The sequence below is a fragment of the Neofelis nebulosa genome, chromosome 13, assembly GCF_028018385.1.
Source record: "Neofelis nebulosa isolate mNeoNeb1 chromosome 13, mNeoNeb1.pri, whole genome shotgun sequence".
Classification (NCBI taxonomy): Eukaryota; Metazoa; Chordata; class Mammalia; order Carnivora; family Felidae; genus Neofelis; species Neofelis nebulosa.
Genome location: NC_080794.1, coordinates 85,312,121 through 85,331,649, shown reverse-complemented (window position 1 = coordinate 85,331,649; position 19,529 = coordinate 85,312,121). Strand labels below are relative to the sequence as shown.

The 19,529-nt window shown below is 53.3% G+C and overlaps 1 protein-coding gene across 7 annotated transcripts in view; it reads left to right on the top strand.

The window, feature by feature from the left end:
* The window catches only part of CTBP2 (C-terminal binding protein 2), a 161,731-nt gene that overhangs the window by 107,697 nt on the left and 34,505 nt on the right, over positions 1-19,529 (top strand). For 5 of the 7 annotated variants that reach the window (XM_058698064.1, XM_058698060.1, XM_058698061.1 and 2 more), the window contains one exon: positions 3,844-4,003. In XM_058698064.1, the coding sequence (XP_058554047.1) occupies positions 3,946-4,003 (58 nt within the window). In that variant the 5' untranslated portion in view covers positions 3,844-3,945. Of the gene's footprint in view, positions 1-3,843; positions 4,004-16,110; positions 17,950-19,529 lie in introns of those variants that run through there. The other 2 variants (XM_058698059.1, XM_058698058.1) reach the window with 2 other exon arrangements.

Genomic DNA, 19,529 nt, shown 5'->3' with positions numbered 1-19,529 from the left:
AAGGGTTCACTCAGGATTTGGCAGCTCTTGCTTGACTGTGATAATAGTAATTCGTTAGCATATCCTGAAACTTGGTCTATCTTTATGAACATAATGTTTCAGTAGGTTTCATGAAAAGAATTGAAGGCAATCGCCATGGTTTTAGGTGAATTTTCATTGTGAAAGACATGAATTACTTTGTGTAAATTTCTTTGTCTGCCTAGTGTTTATGGAGACTAGGAATCGGAATAAAGAAACAGAGAGCATCTTAAAAACTTGTGATTTTAAGAAGGTAAATCAGTTGGGGTGCCCAGGTGGCTCAGTCAGTTGAGTCCCAACTCTTGATTTCAGCGCAGGTCATGATCTCACAGTTGGTGGGTACAAGCCCCGAGTTGGGTTCTGCACTGACAGCAGGGAGCGTACTTGTGATTCATTCATTCGTTCACTCATTCATTCATTCTCTCCCCCCCTCCCCCGACTTCCTCCCTCTGTGCCCTTTCCCCGCTTGTACCTGCTTTCTTTCAAAATAAATAAACATCAAAAAAAAAAAAAAGTAAATGAGCAAGGACTAGGTTGTAGTGTTTTGGGTCCCGGCAGGTGGGTTGCTAATGGTCACGTTTGATAAAATCAATCTGCCCATATTTTAGACCTCATTGGATGGGGGAAACATCCATTTCTCTTGTACTCGGTTTTGGGTGTTTGTTTTGTGTTTGATATGCAAGCAGGTGGTTATAAAATGAAGTGTTCTTCTTCCTGTTTGTCCCCGCTTTGAATTCTCGAGTTTCTCTTGGAAATCCATGTGGAGTAAACCTCCCATCCTCACTGCTCCTTTCTGGCAGTAACGAGAATCTAAGTACCTTTCTCATGCAAGCATCTTTCCTCTTCTGAAATGAGCCAGATTCACTGACACCAAACCTTTCAGCCCTAGATCACCTCTCCTCTCAAGCTAAAATAAAAGGTCAAGTAGACCTTCCTGTGGTTTACCCTGCAATTTTAGGATCTCCCTTTCTGGGGCAGAATGCAGTGGTTTTCTCGTAAGGTTTGGCAGTGGGATCCTACTTCTACAAACACCTGACTTCCCTTCTGACATTTCTTTATTTCCACTGAGGTGTCCCTCCCAGCCTCAGCTGGAGGGAGTGGTATCCATGGCTGGCTCCCGCATGCCAGGGGCTGGCTCACCGAAGGAGGAAGGCCACGCGCGGCCCTCTGCAGCCCGCTGCTTTGCACTGAATGTTTTCACACGCATTCCACTCCCCTTGGGAACGTAAAAACATCCCTTTTTCACGAATGCAGATCCCGCTCACGCAACGGTCATTCCACATACTTGTGCTTCTAGAATATTCTAGAATGCTACTTCCATCCACGACAGACACCACGGCCATAGTCTGAGCAAAAGAGGGACCCATCCCCCTCTCCTTTCTCTCCCGTCTGTGCACCCTGATTCGTTGTGAAGCATTGATGAGATAGTGTCAGCTGCCGATTGTGGTGATAAATTCAGTGGCCGAAAGGGGCCTGATCTGTGAGCAGAGACATAGAAATGAAGACAGAGCTTGGCTGTCAGAGCGGGCACTGCCCGGGGAGCCCGGGGCTGGCGTGCAGGGGGCACGGGGTGCTGGTGGTCTCCATGGACCCCAGCCGGAGACCCTAGCTCGCAGCTCTGCCCTGAAGAAGGCCTGTCCCTGCCGTCGGGAAGGAGGGTTGTGTTAATTAAGTCCTCATAAGTAGCTTGCTCCTCGGGAGAGCCAAGGAGGAAAATGTCACATTTCATACATTCTTGCTTCAAAGAGATACCGAGGGGAAAGAACGAGGCTCCGCACATCAGCGGTCACTGCCACGAGATCCTCACCAGACTCCGCCTCGTGGCTGTGCGACTCTGAATTCACTGTCCACATGGGTGGGTGCCACAGCTGGAGGGGCCCCCACGGAAGGGCCAGCCCCCAGCCCGAAAAATATCCAGACAGGAGTCCTCTGCCCCTTTCCTTCTTCTTTTCTTTTGGTAAATAATAGGACACAGGCTATTTGTGTAAGCGGATGTCTGATCTTTCCTTTGATTGCATAATCGAGATCCTACTTATCAATTTTTCAGGACGCCATCTAATTATACAAATTAAAATTCAAAGGAAAGCAAAAAGAATGATTACGCCTCACTTGGGCGTAATGGAAGGAGGAGGGTGTGAAACCCGGCTTGCCTCGGATGATAATGCTGTCATTTTTCATCTCCAAGGCACTTCACAAATATTAACTAATTAATTCTCTCACCCCTTGGCTAACACGAGGTTCTGTCTTCATGCCAGCGTCGAGGACAGGGGCCACACTGCAGCTCGGTGATCGAACTCTGGCAAATGGAAATTGCCGGCCGAGCTCTGGGGCTCAAGGCCACCTTTCCCTCTGCCTGGGACTCCCTTCTCCCATTGGTTTGAGTTAGGAACCACCCCCCCTTCCCTGCCTTGCGTTGTTGCCTCTCCTACAGCCCAACAAAAGTGAATTTTTATAACATAACGGCCACACCTGTCCCACCTGCTTTGGGACCACCTTTGTCTCCCTAGCCCAGTATGGCCGGTTCAGGTTTGGGGAACTCTCCAGGTTTGAAGTTCAGGTTTGGGGAACTCCCCAGGTTTGAAAAGGGCTTAGTATCTCTGGGATGTTACGTTAATTATTTATGTCATTAGAAATTGTGCTTCTTTCCTAGCTCTTTAAAAAAAAAAAAAAAAAAAAAGTGTAATTATTGCCATAAATCTTTGAGGTGCGCCTCATTGCTGGGAAATTAGCCATTAACTACCAGGAAGTCTGCCTTCTCATAGTCAGACCTGTATTCTGACCTTTGATAAAGTAACTCCCAGCGTTTTGCATAATTGATGACCATACATAATAATCCTCATTATTAACCCTGGAGCCTCACTCTTGTCTCCTGTCCCCCCTCATTTGCTGGGTAACTGAGGACAACTTTCTCTGACTGTGTTGTTAAAGTAAGACCACCGCAGTGAGTCGAGAGCTCAGACGTTGCGGGGTGCAGATCGTGATTTGCGGCCTCAACTGCTACGTCGGATGAGGAGGAAATGAGGGTCCGGTCCCCCCAAGACACACACCCTCCACAGACAAGCTGGCCATCAGCTTCCCATTCTTCAGGTGGCTCGTGGCTTTCCCTCTGGAGAGCCCCACAGACCCCAAGCCACACGGGAGACCCTCCTCTGCTGCCTCGTTTCTGCCAGAAACACCGGGCACGCCTGGACAGGTGCGGGTGCGGTCTCCGTTCCCCCGTGTCGCGGCCGGCAGCCTGGACCCTCCCGTCGCCGATACCGTCTGTGGACTGGACGCCCCTGGCCCAGGCGGTTAGGTGGCCTGTGACTTCCTGCCCCGTTCTCGTGCGGTGGGGTCGGGGGCTTGTGTTGTGCTGAGCGGTGGCTTTGACTGCAGTTTGGGGAAACTTTGTAAACTGCCTGGCAGAAGGCGTGGACAGAGGCTGTCCTGTAGCCACGGCTGGGTGTCTGTCTTAGTGCAGGTGGGCCTGGGACCCCCTCGCCGGTCCGGGTGGGTCTGGAGTCGGCCCCTCTGCGTTCACAGAAGTACAGGGCAAGGCCCAGCTGGCTGTAGCGTGGTCTCTGGCGTCGGAGCACAAATGATTGCCATTCACGTTGTCAGCGATTGGTGTTTACAGCCCGGAGTTAAAAGCTAGGGTTCTGGATGCTGCCGTTTACTGCTTTCAGAGACCAATAATAATGCTCCGTTCCTGTCCAAGTCCGAGGGCAGGAGAGCAAGCGCTGGTGGCAGGTCCCCTTATAGAAAGTGGCAGTAAAGCCCTGAATGACTGTTGTCCTGTGCCCCGAGGGTGTCCAGAGAGTAAGGATTCTTTTCTCCTTGTTTCAGGGTTCATAGTGGCGTAATGCCCGCAGACTCCTGCGCGTTCCCCTAAGTTCTTAGAGGACCGCTTTGCCTTTTGAATCAGAGAGTTGCAAAGTTCGATAAAGAATGGCCCTTGTGGATAAGCACAAAGTCAAGCGACAGCGATTGGACAGAATTTGTGAAGGTAAGAGCCAGCGTGATTGGCGGTTTGTAACCAAAGGCGCGTAGCCCCGCCCTCGAACCCTCGCCCCGCTCACCGCTGACCCGTGGGGGAACTGGTTCCCTGTTGAGACTGCGCCCCCCCCCCCCCTCCAGCCAGAGAGCCCCCTGCCCGTGTCCCGAGCTGTGGTCAGTAGACCTGACCTTCGAGCAGGGGTGCCCAGCTCCCAGGGTGTAGGGGTGGGGCTAGGAGAGCTGGGGAGGGAGCGGCCCTAGGTCTGTTTCTGGCACACCCCTCAGGTCATCCTGCGTATGAAAGACGCTGCGTAACAAACAAGATCATCTTTTTTCACTTTCTGAGGTTTCTGGACTCTTATCTGTTTCGGATTAAGGTATTTACAGTGATGAATTCCAAGATATTACTGAAGAGTCCGTGCATTGTCTCTCATTACGTGTTCACATCCCTGGTATCTTTGAAAATGTCTGGAAGTGTTTTATTCATGAAAGGAAAAATAAACATAATTAAAATCTAATGGAAACCTGGGGACAGACCTCTGCGATGTTGATTAAACACCATCCCTCCCTAATGAGGGAGCGGTAAGAAATCCAGAGCGCGTGGCCCTGGGCTTGGAGTTGAGTGCTCCTTGCCAGCCTCGTCCCGGCTGCCGACTGGGCTGGCTCGGCCTGGTTACCGGTGACTTGGCTGCGACGTGTGTCACAGAGGTCATGGAGGGGAGCCCCCCGGGCAGGATGGGCTCAGCAGCACCCCCTGGGCTCGCACACCGGTTGGCCCACCAGCTGCCCCGTATGGAACAGTTTGTCCTGAAAGCAGAGGTGACTCCAGCCACGTGGGGTGAAAGCATCAGTGACGTGTTGTGTGACCGTATGCCCGGCAAGAGCTCTGTGACACGAGAGGGTAGTGGTGCTGACTGTCCCCCACACCCCTGAGGTTCTGCTGCTGTGCAGGGGGCTGGAGATTTAAAGGTTTGGTTTTGTATTTAATAAACATGCCAAAACGTTCAAACCTCCAGAGAGATCGGTAGGGCAGTCGAACGGATGCTGATAGTCCCTTCCACTGCATTTGCCAGTTGATGAGATTGGCCATCGTTTGCTTTCTTCTTATAGCTGTGCAGATAGAGATACATTTGTGTATGAATGGATGGCTGGGCTTTCCAGAACCATGTAGAAGAAAGTCGCAGGTGCAACGGTTCGCTCCCAAATACCTGCGTGGCCTGTGTGCCCTTTTAGGACGTCGCCTGATGTAAACACAGCACCGTAATCACGCCCAGGGGGCCGGACCACACCGCAGTGTCCTGATAACAGACCGCGCACTCACGCTGCCCCCGTGCACGTGATTCGTGCGGGTGCTTGTTCCTGCAGGAACTCCTCAAGGGTCGCACCCTCCATTTAGTGGTCTTCTCCTTGGTCTCCTTAGCCTACATAATTTTTTGAAAGCCTGTTTGACTTTCAGAAGCATGACTAGTCATGGAAGAGCCCAGACCAACTGGTTGGTCGCGTCCCAGACTCTGGCTTCCACCCGATCGCGTGGGGATTTAGTCAGTTTACTTTTTGACCTCTGGCGGAAAGGTGCTTCGTTTGAGGTTTCTGGGTCTCCTGTTCTAAAAAGCCTTTAGTGGATCAAAACTTTCCAGCGTTCGTGTCCTTGATGCCTGTGGTGCAGATTCCACCTGTTCTACGGTATTTATCTAGACGTACTGCATCGGAGACGAGAATGGGATTAGAGCCAGTGGCCTGTCCCCTCTACGTTTTTAGGCCTGTCGGCAAGGGCAAAACCAGTGACGGTTTTTTCAGACCCTCTCTCCCCAGCATGGTTCACCCACCTGCCGCCCACTTTTTATAACCGAAATTTCAGCGTCTGCTTCCCATGTGAATGGCATTCCCGAGATAAGTTAAAGCTACGATTTTTGAAATTTCTCAATAGGCACCATCAAGACAGACATTTGAAATTCAGTTACTCGGGTGTTACTTGTAACCCACGATCCCAAACGCTCGTTTGCTGTCCCGTTAAGTACAACAGGTGTTCCAAGGTGCACCTTTGGTGGCCCTTGCATTTGTACACTGAGTTACCATTTTTCCAGGCCGGGTCAGGTGCTCATGGCCCAGCTGCTACCAGTGAGGCACAGAGGAGGCGGTATGTGTGCCCCTTATTTGGCCTCTCCCTCAAATCAGTTCCGTGGATCCAGTCATTTCCCCCTGTGTCTCCATCCCTCGCTTTGGATTGTCTCCAGTGTCTGTTCTAGAAACCCGGTCTACCTGCTCTTGAACATTCTATTGGGAAATCAGAGAGCCCAGCAGACAGTCTTCTCCTTCTCCCTGCCAGTGCCCCACCCCCAGGACCACGTGTGTCTGTCTGTCTCTCTCTCTCTCTCTCTCGTTTCTGATTGTTAGGTTAAAAGCATGAAGTTGTCTTTCTGTGTTGTAGCCACTCTGGGCTCATAGGGGCTTTGTCTTTGGCTTCTTGGTTTCTTTGGTCTCTGGGAACAAACCTCCTTCAGATTTCGGTCCTCTTTCCTGTCGCCAGACCCCAGTGCAAACCCCAGCTGCAGGATCCCTTTCCAGACAGGCCCTCCTGGGTCTGCCTTCAGCCCCCCTCTGTCTCTTCAATGAACACCTTTGCTCCAGCCTAGCCTGTCTGGTGGAATCTGAGCCTCACTCCTGCACAGAACCCCTGCCTGCCTTCCCAGGCCCAGCCCGTTCCTCCTGGAAACCTGAGGGTCTCTGTCCTCCTGAACTTCAATGTCCTGTGGCCACTCCTAGCCACTCTGCCCTCTGGGGTTCCGAGTTGAAGCCAAGGGAAGACAGGGTGGAAGGCAGAATCTGACTCAGGCCGCGTCTTCCCGTCACCCCCACCCCCGCCACGGGATGTTTGTTCGAGATGGAAGCACAGTGCAGAGTATGGCTTTGCTTCTCACCAGCCAGTCTTTGGGACTCCATCCAAATCAGTTGGAATAATGGCCTTTCAAGCTGACTTAGAAGCCAGATTTTAATTTTTCTTTTTAAAGGAACCGTTCCATTTTGATATTGATAATTTGTTCTCCGCTCTTGCCGATGCCTGGTCTCAAACAATCCCAGAGTGCTGTTGTGTCAGGGTTAGTATGGAGTAGGGTCTGATAACAGGGACTGGTCAGAGCTGGGCTGCAACGGCAGTCCATCTTTTCTGATGGACAGTTCCGGTCTTGGTTTCCCCCTCCGTTAAGTTTGCTGGCATAACTGATACATCGCATTTGTGAATTGGACCGTCAGAGTTTCAGTATGTTACATCTAGACACAGCTGGTGTGATTTTCCCCAGATATTTGTTGGTCAGAGAAGAGGGCTTACTGTCTCTCGGCATCACCAAAGTAACCCAGGAAAGCGTTTTGCGGAAAGCTTTTTTCTGGGTTTGTAGAAGTGTAATATACCAGAATGGCTCTGCCGATGACATTTTGTCGGAACATCTTATTGTGGGTTATGGTAGAATAAATCACTAAACGCCATCCTCCCCTGTGGCTATGGAGAATGTCATGTGACAAAAGTACATGTTTCATTTTACTTTATTTTGTTCAAATGTCTTATGCACGTGGAAAAATGGTCCTAATGATTGCATCCGTTGAGCTGTGATTAGTGCCCTCCTCATACCATAACTCAGGAGTGGACTTTCCCCCTTCCTCTGCATGTCAAGAAGAAATGACGTGAACCTCCCTTTGAATAAACAGCCCTGTTTGACATTGCTTACCTCTAGGATGTCCTCACGAGCAGAGGTAAAAAGTGAGAAGGTGGGTTCGTTGAATGGATACTGGGAAAATAGAGACCAACTGATAATCTGTTAAATACAGGACTAATTACAAATTCTGGTAATTTTTTAATTAAAAAAAATTTTTTTTAATATTTATTTTTCATGTCTTTTGCCCATTTCTTCACAGATTATTTGGGTTTGGGGTGTTGAGTTTGTTTAAAAAAAATTTTTTTTACATTTATTTATTTATTTTTGAGAGACAGAGCACAAGTGGGGGATGGGCACCCCAAGTGTTGACTTTGTTTAATGTTTACTTTTGAGAGAGAGAGAGGGGGGCAGAGCACAAGCGGGGGATGGGCAGAGAGAAGGAGACAGAATCCAAAGCGGGCTCCAGGCTCTGAGCTGTCAGCGCAGAGCCCGACATGGGGCTCAAACTCGTGAACCGTGAGATCATGACCTGCGCCAAAGTCAGACGCTTAACTGAGCCACCCAGGCGCCCCTACCTTTTTCGGTCTTTAAAGCGTATGTAGTACTTTCTACAGAAACAGCATCGAAGCTGGCCATTTCTAGGTAGTCCACAATCATTTCTAATAAACAACCCCAAAATGTGGATTTTAAAAGGGGGATTTATAATGTTGCTATACATTATAATTATATGTTTGGATTGGGCAATTATGCATGTTTCCAGTAATTATGTGATTAGCGATAATTACGTTAGCTGTGTAAATATACAATAGTCAACTAGACTCGACTTTAAACTCCAAAAGCATAAATGAACGTGTTACTGCCATGTGTGTGCTCATGTAAAGGAAGGGAGCGAAGTCAAGTTGAAGCGTTATGGAAGTTATTTGCAAGGGATAAAAATCCACATTTCCCCTTTATCTGGTGTGGTTTTTAGATAAACTCCTCCCCCGGGGTGCCTCTTGTCAACTAGGGGCTGGGTTCGTAGAATTGCCCACGCTCAGTCAGGCCCTCGCTTTCTGCAGGTGGGAATCGGGTTAAACGTTGTATTTCTCTGTTCTCCTCATCTGTAAGATGCAGACATCAATCAGCTTCTCTCTGAACTTGTCTGTGTGCGGAAAGGGCTCTGACTGCAGCTGGCAGATGTCCTTTAACTCCCTGTGTTTCTAACAGCAGCGTGTCCTGGCCGCTCATATCCACCTGTGCTTTGGGGGTGTGGCGTATTTGGCCGGTGGCTGGTGTTTCAGCAGCCGCCCCACCCCAGTGGATTTTTGCTCTTGCTCTAGACAGACCCCTGTCTGTGTCCCTGTTGATGGTCAAACCTCCTAAGTGCCCTGGAGCCACCTGGCTTATCTTCCCAACCTGCTTGGATTTGAGTGCCTTTCCTTGGGTCACCGCACCCTTAGGAAAGGCTGTCTGCTTTCAGGCTCAGTAAACCCCTCCCAGGAACCAGGGTTCCGATGGACCCAGGCCCAGTCTCCTTCCAACAGAGTAGGTCCAAGGACAGCAGAACAGTCCTGGCTGTGAAGAAGCGAAGAGCTCAGCCCACAGTGCCCCCCACAAATTCGGAGGATGTCCCTGGGCCTGGGTAGGTCCCAACACGGCTCAGTGTCATTACAGGCATTTGGGGGGACGATGGCACCGGAACCCCAGAATATACTTTGGTGCCAGATTTTTGTGCTGTGACTTCTTTTTCAGGACCTACAGGTGATAGGCTGTGAGATGAGACCCTTGTTTCTGATCAACTCCTACTCAGTTCACCAAACCACGATGTTAGGAGCATCCTGACGTTAATGGGACTCTTGCCCTAACAAAGCTCAGGGTTTGGGGCATGCTGTCTGCCTCCAGAGAGGCCTCCGGTGCCCCTCTGGGTCCAGGCAAGAACTTGGCTCAGCACCACCAGCCGAGCTGTGAGGTACCGGGAGGGGGCGTCTTCCAGGAACCCATGTGCATGCACCTGGTCACAGTGGTCTCCCTCTTTTGTCTGGTTACTTGCTCCTCGGGGGGGCTGGGCCATCCATGGGCTTGTTTCCCGTGTCCTGCTGGGAGAGATGTGTGTGCCAAGAGAATCCTTCCCATTCACACCCCGGAATGGGTGAAACAGCTTCTCGAAGCAGGGTGGACCGTCGGTCTTTACGCCTGCAAGGTCTTGGCAGCCCATCTTCCGACTGCCCCCCGGGCACAGCCGGCTGAGCCAACGCAGAGTGTTGCCAGGCAGCGTCAGATAGCGGGCGGCGGGTCCTCTGCGCTCTTGGCTTGGTGCCTCTGCACGCGGACCCGTGCAGGTGAGCGCCTATGCTTTGGCCTGGGCGTGGGTTCGGAGGTCCTCCCGGTGACCCTGTATGCCTGTCAGCTTTCCCCATCGCACGGGACGTGCCTCGAGGGCAAGGACCGGCTGTCCATGGAGTCCTGTTGTCCTGTACAGTCACACCCATCTGGTCCCTTCACAGCCTGTGTGTTGAAGGAACAGGCACATGGTGGAGAAAAGGACATGTCGGAGGGACAGGGCTCCATCACCTTGAGTGAGAAAACCAAGGGCTGTCTCTGCCAATTGACGCATTCCCTGCATTGCTTTGGTAGTGTACTCCCCTTATAGGGTAGATTTCTTTGGATTTGGGGACGAAGAGACCTCGAGTGAACCGAAGAAGTCTCCTGGAGGTGCGGGTTACTTGAGCTGGGCCCTGGTGGATGGGCGTGACTGGGGCATCTCAAAGCCACGAGGAAGGAATTCTGGAATACTGGGAACCCAATCCAGATTAAGTCGCATAAAATACAGAGTGCGATGGAGTGAGGGGTGGCAACGTCGAGGTGGGTTAGGGGGTTGCCTGAGATGCTAAGATTCTGTGGGATTTTTGCTCTTATCGGAGGTTTTTACAGAGAGGAAAGAAGAAGGTGGTTTTTGTTCTAGCACCTGCTGAAGGCAGATCCTGTGCGGGTCAGCTTTCCTGGTAGAGATTTTTGTCCTGTGGCTTGCCCAGGCCTGCATCCCAGCCCAGGGCTCCAGCTCGTACTTAGTTTCAAAACGTGCCCTAAAAGAGGAATGGACTTTTACCCCCATCACAAGAGGGAGTCAAAGCTAATTTGCATAATACAGCTGTTAGTAAGTTTCATAATCTAGGGACACCCGAGTGGCTCAGTCGGTTGAGAGTCCGACTCTTGATTTTAGCTCAGGTCATGATCTCACCGTTCGTGGGATTGAGCCCAGCCTGCTTGAGATTCTCTCTCTCTCCGCCTCCCCCTCCCTCCCTCAAATAAACTTTTTTTTTTTTAAGAGTTTTATATGGGGCGCCTGGGTGGCTCAGTCGGTTAAGCGTCCGACTTCAACTCAGGTCACGATGTCACAGTCCGTGAGTTCGAGCCCTGCATCGGGCTCTGTGCTGATGGCTCAGAGCCTGGAGCCTGCTTCCGATTCTGTGTCTCCCTCTCCTTGCCCCTCGCCTGCTCTAGCCCTTTCCGTCTCTGTCTCTCTCTCTCTCTCTCTCTCTCTCTCAAATAAAATAAAACATTTTAAAAAATTAAACAATGATGAACGGCTAAGTCTGGAGTTCCTTGAGGGCTGGGACTGTTTACATGGCAGCTCATCTTGGAAGGGTAGGTTTGGTTATACGGCCCCATTTCAGGTCTGGGGTTTTCTTCCGAGGGCATTCAGTGCTGTGTCAATCCCCTGCTGACTGAAATGCTGTCTGGCCATTCTCGTTTTCTCTTTGCATTCATGAGAACGTACATACAGGCAGCCTTGAAACTCTATTTCCTACTTAACCAGTGCACTTGGGTCCCCCGCCCCCTGCAATTGAGATCAGCCAAGGAAGTTATTTTGGTAGGGGCCCTGCGGGAACAGAAGGGACAGAAAACTTTTCTAAAGGCAGGAAGCTGTTTTTAAACATAAATCCTAAAACACTTGACAGAAACAAACAACCAACACAGCCCGTACACATTTAAAAGTAGGAAGCAGGATGTCCTAAGCCCATCTTTGGCCCTGTTTCTGCGGGAAAATAGCGCGTAACCCACCGACCTCTGCCGTGGCTTCCGTCCTGGGACCCAGCAGGCACAGGGGAGCATCTCTGGGGGCTCCGGTTTCTACCTTCGCTTGTGGAGCTGCCGTGATCTTGGGGGCCCGAGGGCTGGAGGGGGACCAAGAGATGGCAGGCTGGCCAGAAATGCTCCAAAGCTCGGCCTGGCTGCCTCCTGAGAAGGAGCAAACATTTATTGCCACCAGGCGGGACACAGCACAGCCATCCGTGGACAGGCAGTCAGACCCAGTGCCCTTCAAGTGAGTCCAAAAGTTAGATTGGGTGACTCTGCCTCATGCTTGAGAAATGTGTAATTCATTTGTGAATGAATGTGGGGCTTAGACCCCAGAGCCATACTTTCCTTGTCTTTTCAAGCAGTTTCCTAGGTCACGGTAGTGGTTGGAACACGAGATGCTTATTGGTGATTTGCCCAAGGGCGAGCTGGCTGGTTGTGCCCTCCTTGATTTTCCTCCCTGTCCTTCTGGAACCTTCTAGATCATCTCTGAGCATCTTCTGATCTGTCACACAGGGAAAATGAACAATTGGCTTTGGGGGAGGGTGTTGGCATCTAACCCCCGCACCCCCACCACCACCACCCCCCCCACCCCCCCGCCCCGGGGGGCTGCCGTTCGGGTTATTCTATGACGTCCGCTCTGGCTTGGGTTCGTTTTGTCTGCAAGAGAATTTGGGTTGTCTCTTAACTTTCAGAAGATGGCTTTTCCCTCGGCGCAATTTTCCGTAGCGAAACTCTTTGCAGGATTGAAAGGTTAAGTCTGGGGGACTCCTTATCCTCTCAGAAATTGGGCCCATCTTGCTTTATTTCATAAACATGAGCTTTGCAGAAAAGCGGCTCGCTCGAAGAGGCTGCAGCGCACTTGAGAAAAATCTGCCTGAGCGTTTGGGAAAGCGTGAGTCAAGTTACAGGTGTTTTCACCTAACACAGGAAAACATCTGTCCTAATATTTGGCGGCTTGTGGAGCCGGGGCTGCGTGAGTTTGGGTGGCTTCCAAGTGGGATGAGTTGGACGAGGATGGAAAGGAGACCCGGGCCTCCTCATTCCCGTGTGGAGGGGGAGGCGCCCACCCTGGAGCCTCCCCCCTACCCACCGCCCCCCCCCCCCCAACCCTGCCTCTGGCATTACACTTTGCCCTCCTTCTCAGAAATCTGTTAACTGGTTTCATAGGAGCTGTTGGGTGCACATTCTTCTAGACGGTCCTGCTTCAGTCAGAGAACTTGAACCTTAAATGAGGTATTTGTAAGCCGGGTGAGCAGGTGCGCTCCAGGGGTGACGCGCTCACCTCCGAAGCGATGTGTCCGTACCAGGAGCGGAGCCTTTCAGGCCAGCACCACACAGTGTTAACGGTTTCTTCGTGACAAGATGGGAAGGAAAGGAAATGGCACGATGGACTGACTAATCCTGAGGCTTGAGGTGGTTTTATACCTTCCACTAAGGGGGGGGGGGGGGGGGGGCGGCTCCAACAGCAGCCCAGTGCTCCCCACGCTGAGGGGCGGGAACAGCCCAAGTTCAGGAAGTTCCTTTCTGATACTCTAGCACTTAATTTTGTAGGTGACCTCTTCAGTACCTGGGGGTTCTGGAAAATCGTAAGCAAAATGACAGAATTACTGTGCTAACGAGGTTTCCTGTTTCGGGCAGCAGCGGGGCAGAGTGACCCAAGGTCAGCGCAGGGAATTCTGGAAAGCGGAGCATTTGCTATGCCGTGTGATCTGCGTCCCACGCCCTGTGCCCCCCCCCAGGACAGGACCTCCGGCTCCATCCCCAGTGACTGGGATGTGACATAATCATAGCTGCTTCTAGAGTCACTTGGGGCCAGAGCACCTGGAACGGGGCCTGGTGAAGACATTGACCAACGTGGACGTCCTCTAAGAAGGAAACGGTAGGAGGAACGTGACACCAGAGAGGCCTTGTTTCTGGTCACCTCTGCTCTTCCCGTCTTGCCCGGCCAGCCAGTGGAAGTGTTGACAGTGGGGCAGAGTCCCCACCCCTCCCCCTTTCGGCCACAAAACCCAAGACCGGAAGGGGAAGGTGACGAGGTGGATGTGGGCCCGGGCTTCTCGGGGGTGTCTGGCCCGTGTCCTCCGTCAGGCTGAGGTGTGACCGACCTGATAGACGTGCCAGCTTGTGTTCTGTGCTCCGTCTGAGAAGGGTCCCGGGTGTCGCGCCCCAGCCTCCGCAGCCCTGAGCGGTGAGAACCTGCCCACGGTGGGCCTGCCCAGCTTGCCAGCCCAGCCGTGCCGGGAAGTGATCTGCTGTAACCAGATAGCACTGTTTCCATTTGGTTGTGGGCTCCAGACCGCCTTCCCATCCGTTTGGACGTGTCTTCTAAGCGGACACATCCTGGGGCTGCTGGGGAGGCGTGTAAATACCGTCTTGCGTGTGGCCAGGCCTGTTTCCTCGTTGCCTGCCCAGCCAGGCCTTTCAGCCCATGGGTACCAACGTGCCAGCAGAGGAATTACTGACCTTGGCACCAGCGGGCTGCTTTTTTACGTGGAAACCCTACATTTGGCAGTGTGGCTTGGTAATTTTTTTTTTGTTCCCCCACGCCTCCCAGGAGGGGATCACGGGGGAAGATTTGGGTCTCCTCCTGCCAGCATATTTTTCCAGATACCTTGAGGCTTTGTTGGTGTTTTGGGGGTCAGAAGTGGTAACAGACTGGGTTCCTGGGCCCCATCCTTGGCACGGTTTCTCAACAGTCCGCGGGCGGCCACAGAGCGCTCGGGGAACAACGCTGTTGTGAACAGCCGGTCCCCACGTTTGGTACGCCCGTGTGCACCGGGACACGAGATGGGATAGAGCCCTGCTCCCGTAAACTGCCTCCCATTGCCACGCACCCCCAGTTCAAAGTAGGATTTGCACCTACTTTCCTCTCTCGTGGTAAATTTTCGGTATTTCTCATTCCAAAAAAAAATTTTTTTTTTTTTTTTTTAAACGACCGGTGTTTTTCGTAAGTGAAAAATCGAATCTGACGTAGACGTGGGTGAAGACAGCAGTCCGGTTTAACGGCTGCAGACGCGCACAGTGTCTCGTCTGCAAAGGTTCTCAACGGCACGCTGCCTTTGCAGCATCATGATCATGAGCTTTTGTTTTTGTGGTGGGTTCGGTGTCATGGGCTCCCGTGGTCGGTAGCTCAGTAGCTCAGTAGCTTGGCTCTGAGTTGTTTCTCTGGGACCCTTCTCTCTCTTTAAAGAAATGGTTGAATGCTCAGAGGTGGGCCGTTCCTTATCGAAATTAAGTAACTGTTGTCCTTTGTGTTATTGCGCCTGAAGTCCCTCTGAGCCATGTAAGGATCTTAATCCGTGGGACTATGGAGAAGCCTCCCCAACATCGAAGCTCGCCGAGCCTGCTGGAAGGACGCTTTCCCTGCGAACGGATATGAAGGAAGGCACACCTAAGTTGCAGAAGCTTCCCGGTTTTGCTTCCTGATGTCAGGGCTTAGTCGTTGACCTCTGTTGTAGTCTTAAATTTTCTTTTCTTAATGTTTGTTTATTTTTGAGAGAGAGAGAGAGACAGCGTGAGTGGGGGAGGGGCAGAGAGAGGGAGAGACACAGAATCCAAAGCAGGCTCCAGGCTGTCAGCACAGAGCCCGGCGCGGGGCTCAAACTCAAGAACCGTGAGATCATAACCTGAGCCAAAGTCAGAGGCTTAACTGACTGAGCCACCCAGGTGCCCTTCTGTTGTAGTCTTTAAGGTGGTAAATTCTAGATCACACACCACAGGTGTGTGTTTGTTTGTCCCTGGCAGGATGGAGGGTTTGGTGTTTTATGATAATAAGGCAAAGAATGCATGTGGACTTGAGCAGCAGAACTCATGTGATTGGTAACCCCAGAGTCCTCTCAGAGCCAGATTTCACTATCGGCGGGGAATCGGGCTGCAGGCCTGGCCCATTTCTCAGGGTACCTCGTGTTCTAGAATTGTGCATGAGATTGTTTTTTTCCCCTTTTTATCCTGCCTGCCTGTTCACATTTAATTTGTTCTTAGCCGTGTGCAATGGATTAACATTTCATCAGGATGGATTAAGATTGAATTGACATTAAAGCAGTCTTTTCCTATTTTCCTTCTGTCACTTTTAGGCGATCCAAGCCGGGGGGTGTGGGGGTGCTCATCCCAAAAGTGCCCTGGTGAGGACGAAGGAGATAAGCCAGGGCTTCAGTGTGAAAATAATTCCCAGTCGTGGGTCGGGAGGCCTGGCTGGAGCCCTCAGCCCTCCTCCTCCATCTAACGAGATGTCACATGGAACAAAAGCTTTAGGGGTTTTATTTAGCTCCTAATCCCCACGCTGAGAGAGCCGAGGTCCATGTGAGCTCGCCCACCGGGAGGAAGGGGGGCCGGCGAGCTGGGCGCAGCCTCGTCCCCGGGACTCTGGTGCTGCAGCTGGGGAGTGAGGCGAAGTTACCGTGAGTGTTGTGTTTTGCCTACTAAGGTTTCGGAGGATTAATAATTTAGGCCGTACTTTGAAACAGAAAACCCCCAGTTGGTCTTTCCTGCCGTCCGGGAAGGGTTCGGATGCAGCAGGCCCGCTGTGATGTGTGTCACTGAAGATTCGTAGAGACCGGCCGCCTCCCCCGCCTCGGCCGCCGCCGTCCCTCCTTCCCGATGCCGGTCCCCAGCCGGCAGGTCCCCATCGGCCGATCCCAGAGCTGGGATGCTGCCGGGTGGTACGAAGGCCCCTGGGAGGTGGCCGAGGCCCCGGCGAGGAGCAGCTCCGTGGCGGACGGCGGCACAGCGGGACCGTGGTACGAGCCCCAGGGCGCAGGCGAGCCCTTCCTCTACCGGGAGGCCTTCTTCAACTCTGTGGCTGGCAGCAAGAGCCCCGTCGCCGACTTCGCCTTTTACGACAGCAGACAGGCGCTGATGTCTGGCCGGGGCGCCCTGCTGCCGCGGGATTACTACGGCGACGCGGCCGCCCGGGTGCCCAAGGAGGCTCGCCACCCGCGGGACCCGGGACCCAGCCGGTCGCTGCCTGGTTACGGCGTGACGGGCGGCAGGCTGACGTGGGATCAGGTGCAAGGCCGGGTCCCCGCCCTGCAGGATGCCGGGCACCTGTACCGGGACCCCGCGGGTAAAGGGGTGGCTCAGGGGCAGCGGACGCAGAGCCGGGCCCCGTCGCCCGCGCACTGTGCGGGGGAGCTGCTCGATGGCAGGTTCTCGGCCCAGGCCCCCGCCTACCCCGCCAACCAGATCTACAACGACGTCGCCGAGAGGCCTGTGGATTCTGTCCTCTCCAGGCAGGCGGCCCCCACCTGCCTGGTCGTGGACCCCAGCACGGCCGCGGCGCCAGACGGCGGCCCGGGGGTGGCCCCGGGAGCCCTGAGCCGAGGCTACGGGCCTGCCCGGGAAAGCGTCTCCGGGCTGGTTTACAGGAACTGCGAGGCGGTCCTGCCAACCTTCCAGGGCCCCGGCGGCAGGAGGAGCGCGCTCCCTGAGTTCCTGGCCCTCCTGCGGGCCGAGGGGGTGGCGGAGGCCACCCTGGTGGCCCTGCTGCAGCAGGGCTTTGACTCTCCGGCCGTCCTGGCCACGATGGAGGACGCGGACATCAAGTGCGTCGCGCCCAACCTGGGCCAGGCCCGCGTGCTGAGCCGCCTGGCCGCCGGCTGCAGGACCGAAATGCACCTGCGGAGGCAGGGCCGGGTGGGCCCCCTCCCCCGGGTGCACTCCAGCAGCTTCAGCCACCGAAGCGAGCTCCACGGGGACTTGTCTTCTCTGGGCGCCGCGGCCTCGCAGCCCCAGCCCGTGGGTCCCCTGCAGGCGGCATCCCCCCGAGCAGGAGACCCGGCCCGCCGCCCCTCCAGCGCGCCATCATCCCAGCACCTCCTAGAGACGGCGGCCACCTACTCTGCCCCCGGGGTGGGCGCCCAAGCGCCCCCCTTCCCCTCCAACTCTGGGTACGGCTCACCCACCCCCTGTGCCCTGACAGCGCGGCCGGGCCCCACGTGCCCCCCACAGGCCGGGGTGGCCTTAACTTACCCGGGCCCGGCCCCTCCCCTTCACCCAGGCCCCAGAACGGCCTACTCCACGGCATACACGGTGCCCATGGAGCTGCTCAAGAGGGAACGCGCTGGGGCCGCGTCTCCCCTGCCCAGCCCCCATGGCAGCCCCCAGCTCTTGCGGAAGCCCGGTGTCCCCGCGGAACCGTCCACCCTGCCGCCAGCCGGCCAGAGCCTCCACACGCCTCACTCGCCCTACCAGAAGGTGGCCCGGCGGACGGGCGCCCCCATCATCGTCTCCACCATGCTGGCTCCGGAACCAAGTAACGAACCCGCCCCTGCCCTTCCTCGTGGGACGGTGAGGGGATGGTGCGGGCAGAGGTCGAGCACAGGATGGTGGGGCCTCACGCTCTTACTGCTCTCTTGCCACGCCCGGAGAGACCAGCCCCTGCGCCCTCGTGCCCGCACACACTCCCGGGCGAGGCGCCACAGGTTCGCTTGGGTGACGCGGGTTTGCCTTCAGGCGGACCCCCTGGGACAGCACCCTCCTGTTTCTCTAGTTCAGCTCAGGTTGCTTAGGGAACTTGCCTTTATGGTGATGACCCACAGCGGTGTATCTGGGAGAAACCCAGGCTTCGTTCAGGACAGAATGAAACCGTTGGCCCATGGGAGGGGGGTGTGTGTGACATTTTCTCCAGTTCATCTTCAGCGGCTTTGGAGAAGGCAGGGGTGTTTATCCAGTGCCTCCTGTAAATCGTTGATCATTCATTTGCCATTCGAAGTATGTTCTAGCATGGAACCCCGCCCCCCCCCCCCCCCCCAGCCCTGACGTGTCTCTATACAGCGTCAGAGGTGGGACTGTCACCCACCATAGAGCTAAAATCTGGTGTGCTGCCAGACTTGTGTGTTAAAGCGAGATGACGAACGAAATCCCTTAGAACTCCCTGTTTCAAAAACAGACTTAATCTCATTGGAATACAGTTGGTTGGGAATTCTGTTGACTTGTAGGGAACGATATATTTTCAAGTTGAGGAATGAGAGAACCGTCCTAGGTGGTTGTCTTCAAAGCAGGAGACAAGTATAATTTATTACATGTGTTTCCTTGGGCATTGTGGGTAAGAATCCGGGTGGACGTCCCCCGAACAACGCTTTACTTTGAACTGTAAAATCCTTGCTGCTAATTCAAGCTGTACATCCGTTTTCTTTCTTCCTTCTTGCCTCCCCAGTTTAGAAAACTAAACCCCTTTTAAATGAATTTTTGTTTTCTGAATAACTAGAATGCTCGGGTGGAGGGACTTGTGTGAAAATAGGATGTGCCTTTTTGGAAATAACCCCCTCGAGAGCTGTGGGAGCCTGATCTTAAAACCCTGAGGTAGCTCGTCTATCTTGTGCACAGAGCTGGTGACCTAGTGGCTACCAGGGGACTGAAATGGCTACTTTGCTTTTTCGGATCCACCCGCATTCGCGGTGTCTTTCTTCTTTCCGAAAGGGGACTGAGCAATTGGAGGTTTTGTCTTGTGTGTGGGGTTTTTTGTTTGTTGGTTTGTTGGTTGGTTTGTTTTAAGTTTGATCATACAATGTATTTGACTTACGGTTTTTTGGTTTTTTTTTTTAAGATCAGTGTACAACAGGAGGGAAGTCAGATGCACACACCAAGAGCGTGTGCACCTCCTCCTTCCCCAAACATTCTTTCTTTGCAACCAACTAATTTGCATGGCGATGACATTTGTTGCTCCGGTAATTTCATCTGATAATGGCCGGGTTTGCAAAGCGGATCTGAAAACATATTCCTTAATTATGTGTTGCTAAGCAACGAGAGGGTTTGGTCATAATCACAGAAAGATTATCTCCTCATTGAAGTCCTGGAAAGGTTTTGCTGAAGGAGGACCTGTAAAATTGCCTT